The following is a 25,460-nucleotide window of genomic DNA, read 5'->3' as shown; positions in this document are numbered from 1 at the left end:
TTAGCAGTATGTGTTTTAAAGATGGGGTTCAGATGAGCAGATCTAGCCTGGCCTGTTAGCAGTATGTGTTTTAAAGATGGGGTTCAGATGAGCAGGTCTAGCCTGGTAGTGTCCTCCACCCCTATTTGGCCTGGATCTTTTGAAAAACACAGCTCTGTTTTGTCATGGTTCAGGTCTCATGGCCTAGTCTCCGGTGACAGAGTTCTGCTGGGACCTGACAGATCTCTCACCCCACCCTAGCCACTGACCTCGGGTTCTGTCTGTACAATGAGAAAGCTTTGAGGGCTGGTGGAACATTGCTTTGGGCTTTCCTGGGAGCAGTGTGGTTGGTTGGAATGCCATCTTTGCCAGGGTCGCAGGCCTTACTTGAGTCCCACCTCAGCCTTGGCACCCCTCCCTTCCAAGTCTGCATGGCATCTGTGAAGTGAGGTGGGATGGCAGCCTCCAGGGGCCTTCTCTGCTGTGTCAAGTGGGCTGTTGGTGTGAGTTGGAGGGCTAGCTCCAAGGCCTTCTCAAACCCTGCTCTCTTCCTCTTCTTTACGAACCAGAAAATGACAGATGGCGAGACCTGGGTAGAAAGTGCCCGCTACGGCTTGACCAGCCAAGTGCCAGCCTCTGGGAGTGCCTGCCAGAAAAGTGCCCGGATGGTGCCTTGTGGCACAGGGAGGCAGTGACTGCCTGCACAGTGACCAGTCTGATTAAGGACCTCAGTCTCAGTGACCACAACGGGAATCCCTCCGCACCTCCCAGCAAGCGCCAGTGCCGCTCCCTGTCCTTCTCCGATGAGATGTCCAGCTGCCGGACATCATGGCGGCCCTTGGGGTCCAAGGTCTGGACTCCGGTGGAGAAGAGGCGTTACCACAGCGGAGACAGCGTCCAGCGCCACCCCAGTGGCTTTAGTACCATGCAGAGGAGTTCTAGCTTCAGCCTCCCTTCTCGGGCCAACACGCTCCCCTCCCCCTATGACCAAACCGGTTTTCACCTCCGCTTCGCGGGGCAGCCCTGCCAAGGGGCACCGGGCCTCACCACTTGTGGACAGGTGGGAGACCTCTGGAGCCCCGATCCAAACCCCGTGGGAGGGGTCCGGCTTGACATGCAGCGATCCCTCTCCTGCTCCCATGAGCAGTTCTCAGGATACTGCACCCCTTCGGCCAGCAGCACCCCAGCCTCAACGCCCGAGCTGGCCAGACGGTCTAGTGGCCTCGCCCGCAGCCGTTCACAGCCGTGTGTCCTCAATGACAAGAAGGTTGGTGTCAAACGGCGGCGTCCCGAAGACACACAGGACCAGAGACCTTCACTTGACCTGGCCAAGATGGCACAGGTAAGACCCGCCCTTGCAGGTAGGGACTGGAGTGTGGTGGATCTGCTGAGCCAGCTGCAGAACTCCAAAGGTGGCCTGTGCTTTTGAATTCCACTCAAAGAAAGGTTATTAAGAGTCTATTTCTCCGTTGACAATCAGAAACCCCTTTTCCCTGTAGCATTCTGTGCCTGGGGTGAGGGGCAGACAGGTAGCGAGAGGCAGGTGTTGTGTGCAGGCCCGTGTGACTCGGCACCATAATCTCCTGCCCAGGAACAGCTCCTGCAAGGAGTGTTTGTACCCGCTGAGCTGACACCACTCAGGGAGATGGTCCTGAGGCAGGAACACTTACTCCTCTGACCGTTTCTTCGATTGTTGCTGTTAAACACTATACGGTTGGTTCTAACTCTTAGCAACCCTGTACAGGGTGTCCAAGGAGCAGCTGGTAGGTCTGAACCGTTAATCTTCTAGTTAGCAATCGAATTCTGATCCTAGCCTATCCACACCAGTTTCTTTGAGGAGACTGTCAACAATGTTAGGCCACCAAAAGTTTGTGATCAATAGTGTCGGTGCTGCTCTGTGAGTGTCCTCACTGGCCACTGCTGATGAAGCCACTGGCCACACGTCCACCACTTGATCTTTGTCCTGGGGCCCTGCTTTGTCCTAATGCCTGTCTTGGGTGTGGATTTGAATGCAGGGAACTTGAACTTGAGATACCATCGTCGGGTGGATGTTGTCTGAGCCTAAGCAGTGTCTGCAGTGAGTTCTTATTGATGACAGTATAGTCGGACGGTCAGGAGGGAGGACAGCAAGGACAGGCCCATGTGGCTCGGGATCCAGGAACATCTCGGGTGACCCTGGTCTTTTCTCGTCTTGCGTGTGTTAGTCTCGATCACAGTTGACTGTGAGGTGGCTGGAGAGGCACTCGGTGTGTGGCCAGGCACGTTGCACACCCTCTACTTTGGATATCTCAGTGCCCAGTGCCCCATTGTCCTTTCACTTTAGAATGAAAATGCAGATTCTGTTCATGAGAGTCCTTCTCTCCCTCAGCTCCTCTCTCAGCCTCACAGCCCAGACTTTGTGTGAGCGCTGAGGACAAGTTTGAGGTGTGTCCTGCTGCTAAGCCTACTGGGTTTGGGGCTGACCCGCACCCTCTGCCCCTCATTTCCAGTTTCCATTTCCTGCATTGCGGCCCCTGACCTGTCCCTTCCTTTTCCCCAGTACTGGGTGTTTTTGACAGTGCAGCTGGACAATGAGCCAGTACACTCGTTTACATTGGACAAACAAGTGGATTTTTCCTTCTCTAGAAAAATGTCAATAGGCCTAAATCCTGGAAAAGCAGACATTGAAGGCTGCTGGGGAGCAACTGGCTGAGGACCTGTGCCTCCACCGGGCACTGTACTGAGTGTATGTACCTCAGGCACGTGGGCAGGGGCTGTGTCAGTGGGAGACGCCGTAACAGCTCACACAGGCAGCAGATTCGGGGGACTTCAGAAAGAGATCCAGAGCCTTGAGTTCTGGGCGTGCTAACTGGCTTCAGTTTGATGGTTAATGCCGAGCTTATTTTATTAGCTAATAAGCTAGATGGGTAATAAAAACAACTTACATGTTATTGCGTTTTATTAGCCACTAATTGGAATGACACAATTGGCGTCACTGGAGACATTTCCCATCCTCCTCTTGGTAGAAACGGTTTTAAAAATATGTTGTGTGATGAGACTGCCCAGGTGCATAGCTTGTCTCACTGGTGTTGGGCAGTTCTCCAAGGCCCGAAGAGAGGGTGCTGGGCTGGGCTGGAGGAGACTGCTTGGGTGTGGAGAAGTTTCTGAGGGGTCTGTGGCCACGGCCCTGGTGTTGAACACCCTCCACCCCCAAGCTTACCCTTCTCGCCATGTGGCTCTGCCATCTTGTCTCCCACAGGCTCTGTGGCTTCACGTGGTAGACCTGTCTTTCTAGGGGACCCTGGAAAAGAGGTCCAGGGTGGTCGCTGTGTGTTTGGGAAAAGGTAGGGTGCTGGTATGAACCAGTGAGCTGGGTGTGTTGTGGTACATGGGTCTGTTATCTGGCAGACTGCATGGCGCCACTGAAGGCTGCTGGGGACCGACTTGCCAAGAGGCCTGTGTCTTCACCGGGCACTCGAGGGTCTGTAGCTCTGGGACCAGTTGAGGGGGACACGTAGCATCTCTGGTTCAGGTTCCCACCAGCTCTTCCTTAAGCGGATCTTGATGCTGAAATCGCTCTCACGGTTCTTTTTGACCCTGTTTCTTCATGTGCCTTTTAGAGATTGGAGGCAGGAGGTTCCCGTTGGGTGTGGTGTGAAGGGTTCTGGGATGGGTAAGGGAGCAGTGTGCCTATTCTGTGAGCACTTGGGAGTGGCCCCGCTTCCCTGCCAGTGTTGACCGGAGGACCAGGGTGGCTAGAGGTGAGGATAACAAAGCCTCTTCCGCAGGTCTGTAAAAATGGGGTCAGGGAGAGAGTGGGAAGGGCAGAAGGCCAGAGAGCTCGAGGCCCACCCGGGCCTCCCAATCTGTACCTGTCTCACCTGCAACCTGGCTGAGCTTGGGATGTGTATGTTCATCTGTAAAGTGGGTATAACGAGCTGGCACCCACTGAAGACTTTGCTGGAAGCAGGGGTGTCAGAGTGGACAGGGCTCAGGGTTTGTCCATTCCTTCCCCTCCCAGGAGACCAGGACTTCTGCCTCTGGGTCTGCCCTGAACCTTCTGGATCCACACTGAGCTGAAGGCCCCCAGAGGAGGACCAGGGGTGCAGGGGTTTGCCATGAGAGTGGTTGTAAGGAATGGGTGACCTCGCTTGGAGGGGATGCACAGCCAGCAGGAGGGTGTGAGGGCTGAGCCCCCTCCTCCCCCCAGGGCCCAGCTCTTGTCACTGAGGAGCTGCGTAGCCCTGAGTCACTTGATTAACATGTCTGTGCAGCAAGTAGCCACAATTCCCTTTTCCTTATAAAACTGCCGGAGCTGTAAGGGGAATAACGCGGGTGTGTATGTGTTTAGGAGCCCTGGTGGCGTGGTGGGTCAAGTGTTGAGCTGCTAACTAAACATGGTCAGCAGTTCAAAACCACCAGTTGCTGTGTGGGAGAAAGATGAGGCTGTCTGCTCCCGTAAAGACTTACATCCTTAGAAACCCTAAGGTTCCATCTACTCTATCCTTTAGGTTCACTATAAGTTGAAATTGGGTGGTATAATGTGTGTGTGTGTATGTGTATATGATGTGTGTGTATAATGTGTGTGTTTATATGATGTGTGTGTATAATGTGTGTGTATGTGTATATGATGTGTTTGTATAGTGTGTGTGTGTATAATGTGTGTGTATAATGCGTGTGTTTATATGATGTGTGTGTATAATGTGTGTATGTGTATATGATGTGTATGTATAATGTGTGTGTATGTGTATATGATGTGTGTATAGTGTGTGTGTATGTGTATATGATGTGTGTATATAATGTGTGTATGTGTATATGATGTGTGTGTATAATGTGTGTGTGTATGATGTGTGTGTATGTGTATATGATGTGTGTATATGATGTGTGTGTATAATGTGTGTGTATGTGTATATGATGTGTGTATAATGTGTGTGTATGTGTATATGATGTGTGTGTATGTGTATATGATGTGTGTGTATAATGTGTGTGTATGTGTATATGATGTGTGTGTATAATGTGTGTGTATGTGTATATGATGTGTGTATAATGTGTGTGTGTATGTGTATATGATGTGTGTGTATAATTGTGTGTGTATGATGTGTGTGTATGTGTATATGATGTGTGTGTATAATGTGTGTGTTTATATGATGTGTGTGTATAATGTGTGTGTGTATGTGTATATGATGTGTATGTATAATGTGTGTGTAGTGGTTAAACACTCGGCTGTCGGTGTGTGTTTGTAATGTGTTAAACCCTGGGCTGCCAACCAAAATGTTGAGGATTCTAAGCTACCCAGTGACTCCAAGGGGACACAACCAGGCCATCTGCTTCCGGAAAGACTGCAGGCTAGAAAAACCCCAGGGCAGCTCTAGTCGGCCTCGTTAGGTTGTTGTGAGTCAGAATGGACTTGGTGGCCCCCAGCCACATCAGCAGTCTTTCTGCCTGTCTCTGTGAAGATCTGTGTGGGTTTCTGTTTTTCTGTCCTGTCTTTTCCCTTCCATTTCCATCTTCCCTTTTTGCCCTGGCTGTCCGTTTCTTGTTGGTACCGCCTCTTACCTGTGGGTAGCTCCACGTTCAAAGCCAAAGTGATGACATGGTGGAAGGATCGACTTGCCACCCACCTGCAGTGGCCGGCAGGGGTAGAAATGATCTGGGAGCTCCCAGGCATCTTTTTGGCTGTGCCCCTGGGTACCGTCACATCACGTGTCTGCTTAGAAATTGCTTGCCGGTTGCCTTTGCTCACATTGACTTCAAACCCCCAGCATCATGTAGGTCTGCAAGTGACCCAGCCTCCCGGGCCTAGTGGAGGAAAAAGCCCCGACTTGGGAAATGAGGCCAGGATCAGTTCTAGAAGCTTCTGCTTTTCCCTGCCCCTGGATTGGGGTTCTAACACACGGTTCCACAGAGCACACTGCTTCCTCCCTGACACTGTCCAACCCCACGGGGTCTCCCAGAGACCCAGCTGCCAGAGGTCCACGTGACACCTCAGCCTCCCTCTTACAAAGTGACAACGTGTGTTACTGTGCGCAGGGGTGGCAAGGCTAGGTGCAACTCTCACAATGGCCTGTTCTGACGGCCCAGCTCTGGTGACTAGGTGACAGATCACGTGTGTGAACGAAGACTTCAGACGGGCCGCAGTGAACCAGACTGCCGCATTCCTGGGTGTCACCATCCTGGCTGCGTTTTTAACTCCAAGCTGGTCAGCTTGAAAGAGCGACAAATCGTAGTTCTCAACAATGCTGCAGACAGAAGCAAGATGCTTGTGGGGAGCAGCCAGGGTGCCCACACATGGAGCCCCCGAACCTCCCCGCGTGGCCTCAGAACAGACAGCAAGTGTCTCAGGGACCTGGGGAAGTTTGGATAGAAAGAGGCACGTCAGCACATATTTGGAACGCTGGAGGTCACTGCACAAGGCAGAGGGTTGTGGGAGGGCAATCTCAGACATACAGCAGAGCTCGGGCTCCTTGCTGATCTCCTCTCTGCCCTGTGTCTTTGAGGGACACCCTGCCCGCTCTGTCACTGCCTGTGGGGAGGTCCTTGATGTCCCTGGCTGTGTGCCCCTCTTCTCAGGCTACGGGGGCAGAGTCCCCGGGCTGCAGGCCTGGGTTACCCTAACCACAGTAGACTTCTGCAGCCACATTGCTGATTGGGGCTCCTGCCGCCCTGCGCTCTGCCCATGGCCTGCTGGATGTCAGCCTTGGAATTCTGAGCTCTGTGAACAACACAGCACACAGCCAGGCTGTGGCACAGAGCCCTGCCCAGAGAGGCGGCGGGGTGGGACGGAATCATTGCTGGAATCCTGGTGGGCACACAGAAGCAGCAACTCTGACCCAGGAGCAGCCTGCGCCGGCTGCTGCAGAAGGAGGTACCCCCTGGATCGGCTGCCAAGGGCACACAGCCCTCCTCCTCCTCCCGTGCCCTGATCAATGGGCTAAGCAAGCCAATCACCACAGCCTTCCCTGTGGGGCTCAGAGGAAGTCTTCGAATGCCCTGCTTGCCATCTTGGCAGCCATTTGGTGGTCAAGCGTGATTCTCTGTCATCTGATCACTTGAGAACGAGGCCCACAGAGTCCAGGGGGGAGCTGGGGACTTCCCCTCTGCAGGCCTCAATTCCACATCTGTGAAATGGGAAGAACCGGCCCCCACTTCCCCTGGGTGTAGGATTTGGGATGTTGAAAAGCACTTGGCGTGATTCACACATGAATGTCTGCATTTGGCCAGTACGGCTTTGACGGTAGAGACTCAAGCCTGCATCCCAGCCCCATAGCTCCTGTGGGGGCTGGTGGTGTGCAGTGTCACGTGAGGCTGGCCTAGCAGAGTGGAGTGACCAGACGGGCAGTGGGGTCCGGGGACTGTGGTGTCCCCTCTCTCTGGTCTTAGAAATGGATGTGCCTGTAATCCTGGTTAACTCCTGGGGACTCTCCTGATTGTAGATAGATCCCGTCCACACACTGGGGTCCTGGCTTGCTGGCCCCTGTTGAAACCGCCAGGTTGTATAAGCAGTCTCCTTCAGGTCATTCAGACCAGGGCCCAGTGTTGACACAATGGTTTTGATCTCTCGAGGAAAAGAAAAATAGTTCTGCTGGGACAGGCCAGGGAGGCGACTTAATGCCACTTAGTGATTTTCCACGTGGTAGCAGGGTGGAGGGGTGGTGGGGAGCCGTGAGGAAAAGCAGCCCAGCCCACCTGGAGCTCTCATGGGGACCTCTTCATGCTAAGCTGGTTACACAAGGACCTCCCCCCGCCCCCAGCCATGCCTGGAGTACCTCGACTCAGCAGGTCCTGTTTGCGTGCCTGCATGTGGCCTGAGGATGGAGCCCTTCCCGGGGTCACAGTGTGGGAGCAGGAGGGAAGACAGAACCTTCCAGAGCGGACAGACCCAAGGGTGGCCAGCTTACTTGGCCTCTGTGAACCAGTTTTTTTTCAGCTCTGTGGGCCAAAAGAAAAGACAGACAAAAGCCCACCTGTCCCTCCTAGGATGCTGAGGAGTCAGGAGAGAATGTGGTGGGGAGGAGAGTTGCTGAATGCTTTAGGGGAATAGGTCTGGCTGGGACCTGCGGTTGGGCCGCAGTAACTCCGTCACCACCTGGCCTGAGACTGTCACTCTGAAGTCTGTGAGTTTGACGGTGATTGGAAGTAGGGTCCTTGTAGATGTCATCAAGTAAGACACAGCTGGTGTCCTACAAGAGGGAAGAGGTTGGTGTTGTGTAGCCACAAGCCAAAGATTGCTGGCAACCACTCGAAACTGTGAGAGGAAGGAAGGGTCCTCCTGTAGAACCTTCAGAGGACGCCTGGCTCTGCTACCACCCACCGTGTGGTCACTTGTCACGGCAGCCACAGGACAAGCACACGGGGCAGTGACTCTCCTCTCATCATGTGACTGCAGGTGCACTCGGGGCTCAGGGCATGTGCCCACTGACAAGCAGCTGTGGTCACTGTTGTAAGTCAGACTTCAGAAATGGGGGGTGGACTTGGAGAAGGAAGTGACCGTCGCTTACCTGTGCTGGCGTTCTCACCCCATAGCCCCTGCTGGTTGTTGGACGTGGAGGTTCCTGTCAGTGGTTCTGAGAAATAGTCTGCAGGTGGAACTGAACAAGCCTCTTCACCGGCAGACGATCCTGTTGGTTGTAAGACCATCATCCAGTTCCATGGCTGAGGATGAATGTCCCATAAGCTGTTCTTTCCAGTGTTGGCTGATGTAAGCCCATCTTGGTCTCTGGTGCACAGCCCTCATTTAACCCTCCGTCTTTGCCATCTCTTCTCAGTAGAAAGGCGTCTATTGGATCACCGTGAGTTCTTTTGTTTCTAAGGGTTTCCATGGAGCTGCTCTGCTCCCAGATCCTGAAGCACCCTTGGTTGGCCAGCCCAGATGACCCTTCCCACACCGGAAGCTAAGTCCTCACCGTCAGCGTTTTCAAACCTCTGACTTCTTGGCTAAAGCACCATCATTCTTTTTTTTTTTTTTTTCTTAAATGATTTATTGTGAATTATGTGATAGTTTACATGGGAGAACATTAGTTTTACATTCATTCTAATGTATATTGTCTCATTGCCATGATTACAATCCCCTCCATACAATCCTTCCCCCTGTGCCCCCCAGGTCTTCAGCACACAGTCACTCTCCTTCTCTGGATCTAAAGTCTCCAGCTGCTCCTTTGCTCCATGTCATCATCTCTGGCTCCATTTCAGGCATCACTGCTTCTCTGGGTAGGGTCCCGCTCTCTGCTCTTCTCCCTTGATGGTCCTAGGGACCTCCGCTCCTAGACTGAAAAGTTAATCACTCCCCTCCTTGCTATAAAACGTCTACCTTTACATTTCCGACCCTCACAATCAGTTCTGATAACAATTATTCACTATTGTATCACAAGAGCCCCGTCTGCATTTCATTGCATCAGCCCCGCCTAGTCAGATTGAATACTACTCACTGGAGATTCTACCTTCCTTCAGGCCCTCTGGATCTAGGTTCCCTCTTGAAAGCTTGTAAGCCAGTCACTTCTTGCCTTTGTAGCCCCCCACCCCCCATTTTGGGTAGCCAATGTCCAAGTTGCCCATCCCTGTCTACTCTGTGTGTGGAGGGGGTGGGAATGATTCTTGCTGTAAGGACTTGTTCCCTCTTTTGAGCTACTGCTTCCATAGGTGTAGGTCAAGTTCATCAAATTGTATGAGAATATATATATATATATATATATATTTTTTTTTTTTTTTCCTCTTCTTTTTACTTCTGGTTGAGCTCCGATCATCCAGTCATCGAAGCCAGGGCAAGTAGGTATTATCTGTAAGTGTGGGTGTTCTTATGCATATGCCCTCTCTTATCGGCTGGATGCTTCACTCTCCACTCTAGTCCTCTGTGGCTGTGTCACTGACTCTGGGCCCAAGAGTCCCCAGGTCTTGCCACACTGCTGGCCAACCAGGTCTTCACCCGGGTTCACAGAAGTCTATTGAACATTGTAGGGCTTAGCTCACCGCTTCATTGCTGTTTTTCCATCACTTCCCCTTATCGGTGTCGAGCGTGGTCACCAATCACAGCGTGTATTCCCGTTGAGTCTTAGTCTTGGAAGGGGGTTTTCTCTGAGGGGACCTGACCACTTGCCTTGATGTTTTCTGGGCAAGCATGTTGCTTGTTCTTGTAGTAACAGCCGGTTTGCCCACGTTGCTTTATATTCCTCCCGTAGGTCTTTTGCACCATCACTCTTGTCCATTTGACTCTGGACACCGCATTCTGACTGTCGATCCAAGGCTGCTAAGGAAAGAGAGAGAGAGAGGGCAGACAGGGCCTGGGTGGTGTGGGGCCAGAGGAGTTCTTGTGTTGGCTGTTATGCCGCTGGTCTGTTTACCTCAGCTGGGGGAACATCTCCAGGAAACAAGGAGAAGAAAAAACAGCAGAAGGCTTTCCAGTTAAGCCTCAGAAGAGCAGAATGGGGAAGTCTGGCTGTCCCCAGAAGGACCAAGGCATGTCTGTCTATCTGTCTACTTCTTGCTCCTTTATTAGTAGAATTGGGCTACCAGCTCCTGGGAACGTCCCCCAGTCCTGACTGAGCACAATGCCAGAAGGTCAGTGGGGACCCTGTAAGGATTTCTGGGTACCCCTTTGCATGCATGGAGTGGTCTCTATGAGGGCTTATGGGGGACTTTGTAGCGGTCTCTGTGAGGACCGGTGGGAAACCCTGTGCGGGTGCTTGTTGGGGACCCTGTGGGGTCCCTCTGTGAGGGCTTGTGGGGGATCTTGTAGGGCTCCCTGTGTGGGTCTGTGGGGGCTTGTGGGGTCCCTTTGGGGACCTTGGCAGGGTCTGTGGGGACCCGAGGCAGGGACACACGAATAGGGCAGAAGTGGGTTCCTCTGCACCCTGAGACCACATGGACTGCCAGTGTTTAGGGGTCACCACAAGGTGAATCCTTGATGTAGTCTGTCTTGCCTTTTGTACCGCAGCACACTTCACCCAACAAGGACTCAACATGGTGTCTCCTGCTGACAGGCACCCATTTGGCAATAACATTTTGCATTATCAGCCGTCCTAGATGACTGCTCCCTCTTGCCACGTGAAACCCCAGCTGAGAATAAAGAAAGCAGCTGCCTCCCAGGGCAGCCAGCCTTTGCTGCTGAGGCCAGGCCGCCAAGCGACTGGACTGTGAGTGGGTGCTAATTGCCTATTTATGGCCAAAAGATTAACAATACCTCCTTTGAACATTGAGCATACTGAAACTCGTGGATAATTCCTGGATTTTTTTTTTTTTTTTGGAGGGTACAAAGGGTGGCATTTTTCCCTTTTGGAAAACAAAAGAGGTGGTTGGTTCCAGAACACAGCGCAATCACCAGAAGCTGAGTTTGTGAGCACTAATGGCGAGCTTAAATCTATGCTATGTGGTCAGAGGTCATCGGCTCCCCAGCCCCTACCCATGGTGGTGGCAGTGGACAGTGCAGGAGCTCTGGGCCTGGAGAGGGTACAGCAGGTCTCCCAGTTAGCAGGGCCCTGCCAGGATGCCAGCAGGGAGGCCTGGGTGTAACTGTGTTCTGGGAGAAGTAAAAAATGAGTACACACAGGTATCATGGAGCACATGTCTACAAGGACCCAGACTCCAGGAGGGGTGCGGGAAAGCTGCACCTCCAGTTGCCCCAGCACTTCTGCAGGGTCAGGCCTGGCTGGACTGATGAGGACAGCAACAGGAAGCAGGCAGGAAACCGCTGGGCCTACTCCAGCCCGTGGCCTCTCTGGCTCCCTCTCGCCTCCTACTGGTAGAACGTTACAGGAAGCAGAGGGCAGGGCATCTGCAGAGACCCCCACACCCGGAGCAGAATGTCCAAGGTGACAGAGGCAGAGCCTCATGCCACAGGAACCTCTGGGCCACATCACAGCTAATCAAAGGTTGTTGTTGTTGTTGTTGTTGTTACTGTTTTTAAGTGCAGTCGAGTTGTTTCCAACCCATAGCAATCCTGTATAGGATTTCCAAGGAGCACTTGAGAAACTTGATCTCTGAGATTGTTGTATCAATGCTTGTATCCTGAGTTGGGGGGGTGGAGCTGGATCTGGAGAACTGTGCAGACCTCCCTGTGTGTCCCCAGCCTGGGCATGAGGCACTCTGGCTCTGAGCACACATATGGGGCAGTGGTGACGTGCACATGCATGCATTTCCTCCTCAGAGTAGCTATTGAGGGGCCGTGTCTCTGTTCAAGGTGCTAATTGTAGCTGAGGGAACGTCCACGCCGCCCAGTGGAGCCGTATGTGTGGTTTAAAATGTTCTAGTGGAAGTAGCTAAGAAGAAAGAACAGATGAAATGAAGGTTAATGATACATTGTATTGAACCTGACAAATCCAAACATGAGGATATACAATCAGTGCAACCTATCATCAGCGTCAGCAAATCACAGAGCAGGTATTTCACGCTGTTTTTGTTACAAGTTCCCCAATCTGTGTGCTACAGATTCCGTCTCAGTGGGACCTGCCGCCTTGCGTGTGCCCTGTCATCATCCATGACTAGGGCTTTCCCTGTTGGGCAGTTTGGTCCTCAGTCACACCGCATGTATGACCTGCCTGGCCGCCTCAGGGAGAAGGTGTTGGGAGTGGGTGGAAGGGAGATGGGTGGGCGTTGCCCCCTCAGGGGGACTGAGTCCCTGCTAGTAAAGGAGACTGGTGAGAGGTATCCCCCTCCCCCGACACGCTGGGGGCTCTGAGGTTGAGCACTGGCCAGGGCTTGGCGGCAGGGAAGACAGCCCCCACAAGAGACCTGAGCAATGAGCATTTGGATGCACGAGGGTCTGCCTGGTCCCTCGCTCTTTCCTGTGGGGCAAGTGGGGTCAGGGAGGCCCTGAGGGGCTCTCTCACTGTGCAGACTGCCTCCTTGGCTGGGGGTCACATTTCTCCTACTGCTCTTGTACCCATGGACCCCACCCAATCTGGTATCAGGACCAGCGGGCTGAGGGTAGGTGGGCAAGCAGGCCTGTGAGGTCCAGGCCTGTGAGGTCCTTGCTGACAAGAGAGGCTGTGCCTACATCCCCCACATCACCTGTGCCACCTCCGACCAGGCTCTGCACAGCTAACTCCTTGGGCTATTGGCAAGGAACCTTGGTGCCGAGGGTGAAGGCAGATATAGGGGAGCCCAGGGGTGGTGGGGCATAGCAGGGAAGCCACTGGCCATGCAGAAGGTTCCAGAGCTGGCCTGACAGTGTTGTTTTGTTTGTAAGGTTTTATTGTGAATTGAGTGATAGTTTACATGGGAGAACATCGGTTTTACACTCATGGTTTCACTGCAATGATTACAATTTCCTCCATGCATCATCGTTCAACAGTATTTGCTTCTATTCTCTCTGTTTTTGTGTGTGGGGGGTGGGATCGGGGGATGTACACAAAAACACTCAGGAACATATCATTTAAACAACCAAAGGGCACATTCTGCAAGCCTCCTGGCAGTGTTTGTAACTAACCACAGTTTTCCTGGAAAATGGTACTTGTGGCTCTTGCTTTCTCCTCCCTGCCAGGAAGGGTTTACAGGGATGCTGAACCTGCATCTTCCTCGGCCTGGCAGCTTCAGGAATACTGCCCTGCCCACCATGGGAACCCCCTGGATCCTCACCCTGCAGGGGGCCAACAACCAGTTCAAGTCAGCCTACACTGACTGGCTGAGCCAGGGGTCCGGGGGAGGCCAGCACACATGAGACCCGCCCAGGACTCCAAGGAGCTTGGGGCTGCAGGGATGGGGGTGGTGGGGGGCAGCAGGTCTGACAGAGGGAGAAGACCAGGCACCATCCTGAGATGTGCCCACCAGGGCTCTGCAGAGACCTGTGATGTCATGGAAAAGTCACCTTCTGTGCAGGATTCCAGGGTTCAGTTCCCGGCCTGTGTGTGTCACGGGCAGTCACAACCCAAGGTCCAACAGAGCTCATAGCAGGACAGACTAGAAGTAGGCCTGGCAACTACTTCAGAAAACCAGCCCGTGGAGATTCCGGGGGTCACAGCAGGCCGATCCATTGTGCATGGCCGTCCCTTGGGTGTAGCTTGCCCGCAGCTAACAACAGCAATATCGTTACGTACAGGGACACGGACAAGGGCCTTCAGAAAGTTCCTGAGGAAATTCCATTTTCTCTTCATTCCATTTCCCATCGACTTTTTAAGCCTCCTCATATATACATCATACTTGTGTATGTTGTTGTTGTTAAATGTCGATAAGTTGATTCTGTGTATGTACACACATACTTCTTCATACCCGTAGTAGTTAATGCACTGGACTGCAAGTTCAGTTTGAACCACAAGGTTGGTGGTTCAAGCTCACCAGCCACCTTCAGAAACTCTATATAGGGTCGCTATGAGTCGGAACCAACTCAACAGCACTTAACAATGTACCAAACTGACTACCATCAAGTCATTTCCCACTCCTAGCAACCCTGTATAGGGTTTCTGAGTTGGTAGATCTTTATGGGAGCAGACAGTTTTATCTTTCTCCCTCAGAGCGGTTGGTGGATTTGAACTACTGACCTTGAGGTTAGCAGTCCATTGTTTCTCGTACAGTGCCACCAGAACTCTTTAGATCGTTGTTATTAAGTGCCATTGAGTTGGTTCCAACTCACAGCAACCTGTATAGGGGTTTGAACCACCAACCTTGTGGTTAGTGGTCCAGTACTGATCCTACAGTACTGCACCAGGATTCCTAGATCAATCTGTGTTGTTGTAGAGTATCTTCAAGTTGCTTCTGACTCATAGCGACCCTGTATAGGGTTTCTGAGCAGCTGGTGGGTTTGAACTGCCAACTTTGTGATTCAAACTGACCTTGCAATCCAGTGCAATAACCTGCAGCCCCCACCAGATCTGTCTATGTTGTTTTTGTTTTTAAATGTTTTATTGTGAATTATGTGATCGTTTACATGGGAGAACATTAGTTTTACATTCATCCTATTGTATATCTTTTCATTGCCATGGTTACAATCCCCTCCATGCTCCCCCTGACCTCCCCCAACCTGCACCCCCGGTCGTCAGCAAACAGCCCCTCTCCCTCTCTGGATGTCTGTGTTGTTCTGTGTTGTTAAGTGCTGTTGAGTTGGTTCCAACAAATAGCGGCCCTGTATAGGGTTTCTGAGGAGTGGCTGGTGAGTTTGAACTGCTGATCTTGTGGTTCAAACTGACCTTGCAGTCTAGGTGTGCTGTGGAATTGGATCCGACACATAGCGACCCTGCATAGGGTTTCCAAGGCTGTAAATCTTTAAGGGAGCAGAAAGCACAGGCTGAAAATTCAGCAGAATGTCTCCATTTCTGTTTTGTAAATAAGAATTCCTTTCTCTTTGGGAAACCTCGGTGTTTGCTCTTACAGCCCATTTTTAACTGATTGGATGGGGCCCACACTGCTATGGAAGGTGAGCTCCTTAAAGCCTACCCAATTGTGGTTGTGAACCACGTGTTAGTACCTTCCCAGCAACGTCTAGACCCATGTCTCACCAAACTGCTGGGCACCACAGCCCAGCCACATTGCCATGTGAGTCACCCCCTCCCCGCACACGCACCCTGGTGATTTGCTGGTGAGCATCTGTCAAGAGGGCAGGGACTCTGCCTGTCTCCACTGTCCCAGCGACCCTTCGAGCAGTAGCTGACACAGGGGTATCTGCTTCATAAAGGCCACAGGAATGTGGGTGATGCTCAGTAAATCGGGGAGATACTGCTGTTCACTGGGCTCAGGGTGGCAGGTGCCCTGTTCAGCCTCAAGTTCCTGGGGTGACCCAGCCCTGGAAAGTTACTGCTTCCTGCCTCCCATACCTGCTCTCTAGTGTTGGCTGTAGTAGAAATACACGGGGGTGCCTTTCACAGACGTGTTCTCTCATGATGTAGGAGGCTAGAAGTCAGAATTCAGGGGGCCAGCCTGGGGGATAGTCCTTGAATCATCAGTCCTCCCCTGGGTCTAAGGGGTTCCCAGCATAGCTACCCTCGGCCCAGAAGTCACACTGTGCTCCCAGCTCTTCTTCCTTGGAGCTGGTAGGTCCCTTTGGGCTCTACTCACTTCTTTAATCTCTCTTATCTCTCAAAGCATTTGGCTCAAGATACAGCCTCATTGTGTAGGTTGTACCCTGCACCATTAATACAATGTTGTTGTTCAGTGCCCTGAGTCTGTTCCAACTCATTTCTGAGGAGCTGCTTGGTGAGTTTGAACCACCAACCATGTGGTCCAGTGCATCATCCTGCAGTACCACACCAGGACTCAAGGGGAGGATTGACCCGGATCACAACACAGCGGGTAATTGCACAATACTGAGAATCGTGGTTCAGCCAGCTTGACGTGTGTTTCTGGGGGTGCACCGATACCATTCACCCCGTAACACTGCTCTTGACCTTAGAGGAGAAGCTGAGGTGCAGTGCAGCAGCTGAGGTCTGGCTCTCCATCAGAGATGTGGGTAGAAGTTGGGGTACCAGGCTCTCCTATCTTGGGTGTCAGAATGAGTTCCCGGTTAGCCGGAGCTGCGGTCAAGCCTGCCCACCTTGGTGTGGCAGGCCGGACTGGGTCAGAGCTGGCCCCAGGGACTGACTCATGTGAGGACAGCTGAGTGGCCCATCCGAGGGGTTGGTGTCCAGTCACAGGAAAGCAGCTGGCCCTGCCTGGCCAGCTGTCAGAGCCGTCTAGACGATTAGAGGTGACAGTTGTCAGCATTCTGGATGACAAAGGTAAAATTGAATTCCTCCTGAAATCTGAAACGTGCTTGAAGCAGTGACACTGAGCTGGGCCGCAGTGGAGTCCTGTCGGTGGTCCTGCTCGCGCTCAGGAGTCTGGACCTCAGTAGGAGGTGGTGACGGGCCCGTGAGGGACCCACAAAGCACTTTGCTAGTGTCTAGTCTGTGTCTCTGAGTACGCAGACATGGGTTTGACATAACACCACGTTCTCACTGTGCCCTGCTCTAGAAGTGCTTGTCCAGTCCTGTGGGATGGTGTCGCAGGCTGTTCTGGAAGTATTGCCATGCTCTGAGAACGAGGTGGATCTAAGTGAGGCTTGCTCATTCCCTGCGCTCACTTACCACCTCACACCTCTCCCTTGGAGAATCCTGGTGGGGCGGTTCAGCGGAACAGACCCAAATGGAAACAGGCAGCCTTGGGGCTCTTCTCATTCAACACAAACCCCTCTATGGAATTCTCCCTGGCTGGGAGGCACAAGTTTCTCTGCCGGCCAGATGGGGGCTGGCCTCCAAGGCGGACACCCAGCTTGGAAGTTGCTGGAGTAGATTAACTTGTGGTAACTGAGATTTGGCGCAGGGAGGTGGTTTTGGAACAGCTATGAGAAAATAAGGGTGGGAGGCTTGGCGTGGATGTTTGAAGGCCTCAGAGGGCCATGGGTTTTGTCCGGTGCTCCATTTAGGCTCTGTTGTCCAAGGCTGGCCATTCAGGGCCAAAGCCACCCTGGGCCACAGACAGCCCATCAATGAGGCTCTCAGGTACCAGGGACGTGGTCAGGAAAGTTCTTGGTGCAACCAGGGACCGTTTCCACCCCTGCTGCTGGCACAGGGCCTTGGGTTTGGTTTTTTATTGTGATTTGTTATTTTAGTGTGGGAAAATACATTATGCCACTTCAACACCTATTTTGAAGCTGACTGGGAAAGAGTGAGGAGCTAGGAGAGTCTAGTCACAAGTACTGTGCCTCCTCCTGCCCCCCGGAACTCCTCTTCTCCCTCCTTAGCCTTCAGGATACCATGCGGTGAGTGACCAGTGTATGCCCAGGCTGCTCACCACTTTGCAGAGAGGCTCCCCAAGTCCCCTCCCAGCTAACTGAGCTGCTTTGTGTGGGGGCCAGATGGACTGGGGGGCACACCATACTGCCCATCTGGGAGAGACTGACCTGGGAACAGGGAATGAGGTGTGTGTTCAACCAGCCCCCAGAACATTCCGTGTTGGAAGACTAGGGGATGATAATGACAGCTGTGCACGCCTCACTGTGGTCCGCGGTGGCTCATGTCAACCCCCAAGATGGACACTGTGATTGTGATGGCCGGTTACAGCTGAGGACATCAAGTCCCAAGGTTGTAGACAGTCGATGGCAGGTCTGAGGCTTGGGCCTGACTGTGCACTTGGTTTGGGGGTGGGACATGAAAACCCAGCAGAGGTTGGGGAGGGGGCGTCGGAGGCCCTGAAGACTGGGGAAGATCCCACTGGGGAACGGAGAGGAAGACAGGAACAGGGACCAAGATCCAGGATGCCTCAAATTGAGACCAGTTTGCCCAAACGCTTGCCCTGGCCCTCTGCCCCACGTATATTCATGACAACACTGCTCAGCAGCTGTGTGTCTGTGCGTGTGACTCTTCTAGGAGGCATGCAGAGCTGGCCCTTCCCAGAGTACCTTTGAGAAATACATGTCCATGTGTCACTGGCTGGACATGTGGCAGTGGACATCAGAGGTGACCCAGGGCTTCTGGCTGCATAAAGCATGTGACGGCACGGAGTGTGGCCAGGACCCTGGCCCACAAACACACTGGTGTCATATTCCATGCAACGTCTGCTCACTGTACTCACAGCCACCTTCCGCTGTGTGCTGGGCTGGAGCTGGGAGTCCGCCTGGTGCTGTGACACTGGACCCACCCAGTGACATACGTGGACTCTAGTGTCTGTGGTCAGTGTGCAGACCTTGTGGGAGGGGACTGTCTATCTGCTGGGAGCGACTCTGGCCGAGAGCACGCAGGTAGCTCTCTCGGTCACTGCACTCCCCACACCTCCGTGTCCTCCTCTGTGACGTGGACATGAGAGTCGGCCTGTTCTCATTTAGCAGACTCTCAGTCCTGGTGTGGTGCTGCAGAGTAGGCACTGGGCCACAAGGTCACTTTGAACCTCAGTGTTGGTGGTTCAAACCCACCAGCCGCTCCTAGGAAACTCTAGACAAGTTCGCTGTGAGTTGCAGCTGACTCCACAGGACTTAATAGCAGTTCAGGAAAGATGCCATACTCTTGTTAGAATGAGGACAAGCTCTTGTGTGTCAGTCCCCAAACAGTCTCCAGACACTATTATAAAATCTAGGTTATAAAATCAAGACATGCATGCAAAACATGTAAACAGTTCAGAGATAAACCCACAGAAAGTGGGGCTCCTCTGTAATTCACCCCCTTCCCGGGGATGATCACTGCTAAGTGTTGGGGTAAAATTTTGAGACGGAATGGAAGCAGTCAATATCCTTTCAGCCCACCAGAAACCTCACTCACTTCCACCGAGTTGATTTTGATTCATCGTAATCCTATAGGACAGAGTAGGGTTCCCAAGATGGTAACTCTTGGGAACAGACAGCCTCATCTTTCTCCACTGAAGTGACTGGTGGATTTCAACCACCAACCTTGTGGTTAGTAGCCTGGTGCTTATCCCATAGTGCCACCAGGTTCTGTATTTCAAATACAGAGAGAGTCTAAATTGTATCTACAGCTTGTGGAGAGATGGTACAAAATAAGAAAAGTAAGAGGGACAAGTAAAAGAAATTCTACTTATTAAAACTATATATAAGAGCTCAGCACAGGTTTCTCCTTCTTGTCTAATAGAAAAAGCAGATACATGGTTTTAAAAAAAGCCACAACTGTTCCCACAAAATTCTTGGCCCTGTTGAAAATCCCCAGACTCTCCTAGGCTGCTGGGTCCCAGCTCTGTGGCTACTGGGTTGATTGTAATGATATTTCCCTTCTCACGTCAAAGAGCACGGCTGACACGCTGTTTAATCAGCCGTTCCCAGATCATGCCAGCCAGGAGCTGACCGGCCGTGCCAAGCATGCATGGTTTGGCCACGTATGCCCAGCTGTCCAAGAATGAGGCGTTTCCGACGTCAGCCCCACCCCACGTTCTCCAGGCAGTACCGAGCTGTTGCTGTCTATGAATGGTCGGCACCCGAATTTGGGGGAGCGGGTTTGATTGAAGGCGCCTTGGTGATACAGTGAGGTTAGCACTGGGCTACTAACTGAAGGGTCGGCAGTTCAGTCCCACCGGCCACTTCCAGGAGAAAGATGAGGCTGTTTGCTCCCGTAGATTTATAGACTCAGAAACCTTTAAAGAGCAATTCTGCTCTGCCTTGTAGGGTTGCCGAGTTGGAATTGACGCCATGACTATAGGTTTGAGGTTTTGGCTTGATTGTGGAATGTTAGCAAAGCAACGTGTTGGGCTCATGGCTGAGGTACTGAGGAGCACCTTCGTACCCCATAGAACTCACCGTGCCCAAACCCACTCATGATGTGCTCGGCTTGCTACACCCTGGAGGTCTTGTGTTAATACAAGGAAAGCTGATGCTCTCAGTCCCACAGCTGAGTGTGTGGAGTCGGATGTCTTCAATCCCATGGGGACCCAGTAGATGCTAGGTGGGTGCTGTGCTGGGCGCTGTGAGCTTGAAATAGAGCAGGAGACCAGCTCTCCTTCTAGATGGTTCCTGTTCATTCTGGGAGCCTCTCTTCTCAGTATTGAGGACACACTTGGTGGGCGTGCCCTGCTTCCCCCTGGGGTGGACAGAATACCAGATCACCTGAATGGGGCAGAAATGAAGGATGGGCCGCCACACTGAGGCCAGGGAGGCAGCCCTGGAAGTGAAGCTTGTGTTGTGTGTTGCCATCTGAAACTAGAAGCCTGGCACATGTGTGCTCGAAGTCGCTGAGCTATCTGGGACCTGGGTTGCCGTCTGCCTGAGCTGTTGGCCGAGCTGAGTCAGGCTGTTTTTCTCAGTTCGTGTTTTAAAGATCCCTGAGTACCCTGAGGTGACCTTGTGCTACCTGGCTCCTGTGCCCAGTGTGGGGGTGAACAGAGCCACCACAGCTCTGTTATGTGACCCAGGGACCCCAGAGCTCTGAGAGTAGCTGCTGGGAAGGAAAAGGCCTGGAGGAGGTCGAGCCCCCTGTAGCTGCCCCCACTGGAAGCTGCTCCCTTGCCCACACTGCCGTGGTCCTGAGTGTCCCCTTTGATGTGGGTGGCACTGTCCAGGCCAGGGAGGAAGGGGTCCCCAGTGAGATGCACAGGCCTCCCAGTGACTCTGTTCTGTTTGTTCTGCTGTAAATACACCTCATGGCGCCTCTTCCCCGCCCCCGTCCCCCCCCCCCCCCACCGCCATCATGGCAACCCACAAACCCGGGTGTGGGTGGGAACTAGACTCCATCTCTGAGAACCCCTTCCTTTCCATAACCTCCAGCCAGCATGGCAGCAGATGAACTGCCCGCCCCCAGGGTCCTGCCTGTGGCCACCACCTCTTCCTTGGGCTCAGACCACATGCCCCCATGGTGTCGGTTTGGCCAAGGGCCACACTGTGAACATGACAGGCCTGGCTGAAGCTGTTACTATGGCTCACACCTGCTTTCCCCCAATCTGAGCCGAGACGTCCTGACGTGGACAGTTCCCTTCAGCAGGTCTGCACAGCTGGAGGTGGGTCCGAGAACCCAGGTGGGAGAAGGGCCCAGTGTGAGGTGCAGCCTGGTGGGGCTGCCACTCCCTAGGTGTGTCCTCTGGCAGGAAACACACACAAGGCGTACTTCCTGGGGGCTCCTGTGAGTGCTCAGGCTCATCCCAGTCACAGCAGCTGTTCTGTGAGGTGTCAGCACTCAGGAGACTGGGGTCACAGCTAGCCTGGGAGAGGCAGCCAGATGTGCGTCTGTCATGTCTGCACAGCAGAGTCACCATACTCGTCTGCTGATACTGCGTCGTCGGCTGATGGTGTCTGTGAGGTGCTGCCCAGAGACACACAGCTTGTGGGTTCACACTGTCATCGGTTGGGAAGCCTGTGGGTCAGGGTTGACGGAGCTGTGACCCCTCCTTCCTATGGCGTCTCCTCATGACCTCCCCCACCCCCCCACAGCTACATCCTGGGCCTGGCCAGCAGCCTGGGAGCTGGGAGAGGACCAGGACGGCTCAGGCAGTCCTGCCTCTCCAGGCCTGCCTCTGTGCCTTCCTGTCAACTGGAAGTGGATCACGGGGCTGAATCTGGGTGCTCAGAACCCCAACTTTTGGAAGCAGGCTGGCGGCGGGCACACCAGAGGCTCTGAGATGGGGTTGGGGGGCCTTCTTACTCCGTCCAATGATGTAAGACGAGGTTTCAGAGTCAAAGACTTAAAAATTCACTGTAGGATGGATCTTTTCTTCCCAGTAAGATTCTCTCTTTACGTAAATGGGAGGTGACAAAGGATGTTGTCTTGAAGGGGGTTTGGGGCACTGGTTTGAGGAACTGGAATCTGATCATCCATAGAAGAAATCTCTCACCTGGAGGGAGTTACTTGGGGTGGCTGAGATGGGAGAAATAGTGCCCTTAGAATCTGGTGAACCACGTTTGAATCTTAGCCAGTAATTACTCAGGGCCTCAGTTTCCTCATTTTTAAAGTGGGGATAGTAATACCCCACAAGTTCAGTGTGAAGATTTAGTAAGCCACATGGATGGTGTAAAGCACTTAGTACATCTGGCCATCTGTGGTGTTCAGCAAATTGTGACATCATTACATAAGCACTTGGCCACAAGGCTGGCGGTTCAGACTCACCAACCGCTCCTTGGAAACCTTATACAGAATCATTAGGAATCAGAACCGACTTGACAGCACGTAACAACAACAGTCATCATCACCAACACCACCATCAACTACCATCGTAAACATCACCATCATCACTACTACCATCGCCACCACAATCACCACCACCATTTTCATCACCACCATCACCCGTATCATAAACATCACCACTGCCGCCGCCGTTGTAAGCATCATCATTACCACTGCCGCTATCATAAACCACACCATCACCACTATCACCATTTTCATTATCACCCACAACATAAACATCACCATCACCACCATCATAAACATCATCACCACCACTGCCGCCATTATAAACAGCATCATCACCACTATTACCACCACCATCATCTTCATCTTCATCATCACAACAGAAACATCACCACCACGACTGCCATCATAAACATTAGCATCATCACCATCAACCACATAAACATCACAACCACCATCATAAACATCACCAGCATCATAAACATCATCACTACCACTTCTATCATAAACATCGTCACTACCACTGCCGCCATCATAAACAGCATCATCACCACTATTACCACCACCATCATCTTCATCATCACCCACAACAGAAACATCACCACCACGGCTGCCATCATAAACATTAGCATCACCACCATCAACCACATAAACTTATCACCACCACCATCACCGCTCTTGTCGTCACTGCCATCTCCTCATCACCATCATTACTGTCAACCACATCATAAACATCATCACCACAGCCTTCATCACTATCTATCACCATCATCACCTAGCATGGAGACTCCAAGCAGAACACTTGAAAGCCTGGGGCTCCTTCCTGCCTCTCTAAATCACAGTGGAAAATACCTCCTGTTGTCCCAGGATAGTAGTGACCTGGCCCATGCCTCCTTAAAAAAGGCCCCTTTTACCTGTGTCCTGTTCTGCTTGGTAGAAAGTTCTCCCTTGTTGAAGGAGGTCTGTATTCTTAGCACTTAACTCTGGGAACAAGGCATAGCCTGCAGTGTCTTGAAATTACCCTAAATTTAATTATATTACTAAGAATAGTGCACTCTGGCTAAATTAGCAAAAAGTCGTCTGGTGGATAATTATGTCGTCTGTGCCCACTGCCAGATCATCTTGTTATGACTTCAGCTCCTCGTGCTATAAATATCTCAGTGGGTGACTAGAGGACGGGAAAAGCATTACCTGCCTCTGGAGGCATCATTAGGAGTCCTGGTGGCACTGTGGGTTAGGCACTGGGCTGCTAACCACAAGGTTGGCAGTTTAAACCTACCAGCTACTCTGAAGGCGAAAGATAAGACTGCCCTTGTAAGGGCATACAGTCTCAGAAGCCCTATATTGCATCTCTGTGAGTTGGAACCAACTCAGTGGTGGTGGGCTTGGTTTGGGGGAGGCCCAGTTTGGGGGGAAAGACTGCTATGGAGCTGAAGGACTTCTAGTGTTGTGTGGGGGTCCATGGAGAAAATGAAACACATGCTTCCCCATGTGTGCACACTGTCAGCAGGCCTTGGGAGAGACCCACCGGGCCCTCACCCTTCCCCTCCTACTTGGTGTCACATGTGACCAGCATACTGCAGGCAGTGTGCGTCAGTGGCTAAAGCCCGTTCTAGGAGGTGGTATTGAATTGGCCTTGTCCAGAGCTGCGCAGTCACTAGGTTTTGGCGAGTTTCAGGTATGTGATGGAGGAGAAGTTTGTTGGGAAAAGGAGCTGCTGATTCACGTGGCCTTAGGGCTGGCAAGAGCTGCAGCCTTGGATGGGGGTGTGGGGGGCAGCAACCTTTGATGGATCTTGGTGGTCACGTGAAGGTCTGAGGATGCCACAAGGTTAGGTGTTCCTATGTTGGCTGAGGCTGTGCCATGGATTTACCATGGAGTTGACCCGCCAACTCTTGGTGCTCCAAGCAGTGTCAGAGAAGAAGAGTGTCCCACAGGGTAGTCAGTGGCTGATGCTTTTGGGCATTGATCACCAAGCCTCCTCAGATGCCTCTGGGCGGACTCACACTTCTAACCTTTTGGAATAGCAGCCAAGCTCAGTCCCGACTTGCACCACCTAGTATCTCCGACTTCTAGGGGAGACTGTGAAAATGTGCCAGTCAGCAGGGTTGGTTCTCTGCCCCCCAGTTCTGAGGGTGAAGAGGGAGGTAGTTCAGAAGTCTGAGCTTGAGGGACCTTAGTCCAATGACATGCGTTGTGCATCTAGAGAAACTGAAGCCCCGAGGTGAGGTACTTCACCTGGCAATGACTTACCCTGGTGGACGGGTGTTCCTCTCCTGTTCAGTCTCTGCAGCCTCGCCCCAAGCTTCCAGGTGTTTCTCCTGTTGTGGCAAGCTTACTCCTCAGGGGCAGCTTCCCATGATTGTGAATCCTGCCTTTTCTAGGCACCAGGAGCCCCCCAGGGGCAGGCGGGCAGGTTAGCCTGGTCCCAGGTCTCGAGTTGTCACTTTCACTGTCCTGACCAGGCAGCCATTTGAGGCCTTGTGAAGTGCAGCATGGGACACTTGGTGTGTGCCCCCCTGCTGCCAGAGCTCCATGACGATCCTTCCAGGGGGTGGATGGAGAGGTGGAGGCTCTGGGATATGAGGGGGCCCCTGCAGGCCTGGGCTGGTCCCTCCTCACACAGTGGGGTGCAGACTTGTGGGCACTGGTTATGTGCTCTGGAGGTCACCATGGCCCTCATTTTGTCACTCCCCCCACTTCCCCTTTGCCACACCATGGCTTGTTTGGAATTTCTCAGCAAATATTCCCAAAGCCACGGGATCTCCTCGTGCCCTACCAAGACTGAGAACCTGCAGTGCTCCTCAGGAGGAAGAGCCCACCATGTTGCCTGGCTGTGGGAAGCAAATTTTCTGTGCAAGGAGGGTGGGTGGCAGTGAGGCCTTGGTTCACGTCCAGTTCCTGTTGACTCTCCCTTACCCACAGTGACTTCCTTCCCATCGCCGTCCCCGCCCAGTGTGGCTCTGGACAACATGTCCTCCGTCCAGGGCTGTGGAGAAGGGTGTTCTGGGGACAGTGCCCTTGCCTGGGCATCTCTGGTGAGCCATGACT

The 25,460-nt window shown here is 52.7% G+C and overlaps 1 protein-coding gene across 1 annotated transcript in view; it reads left to right on the top strand.

The window, feature by feature from the left end:
* The window catches only part of FAM53B (family with sequence similarity 53, member B), a gene marked incomplete at its 5' end in the record, with an annotated part of 77,231 nt that overhangs the window by 24,389 nt on the left and 27,382 nt on the right, over positions 1-25,460 (top strand). Inside the window, one exon of the mRNA XM_006867468.1 lies at positions 549-1,321. Within this exon, the coding sequence (XP_006867530.1) occupies positions 549-1,321 (773 nt within the window). The remainder of the gene's footprint in view (positions 1-548; positions 1,322-25,460) is intronic.

This window comes from Chrysochloris asiatica, unplaced genomic scaffold (genome assembly GCF_000296735.1).
Source record: "Chrysochloris asiatica unplaced genomic scaffold, ChrAsi1.0 scaffold00105, whole genome shotgun sequence".
Lineage (NCBI taxonomy): Eukaryota > Metazoa > Chordata > Mammalia > Afrosoricida > Chrysochloridae > Chrysochloris > Chrysochloris asiatica.
The sequence above is the reverse complement of the archived record's forward strand: the minus strand, read 5'-3'. Positions and strand labels throughout refer to the sequence as shown.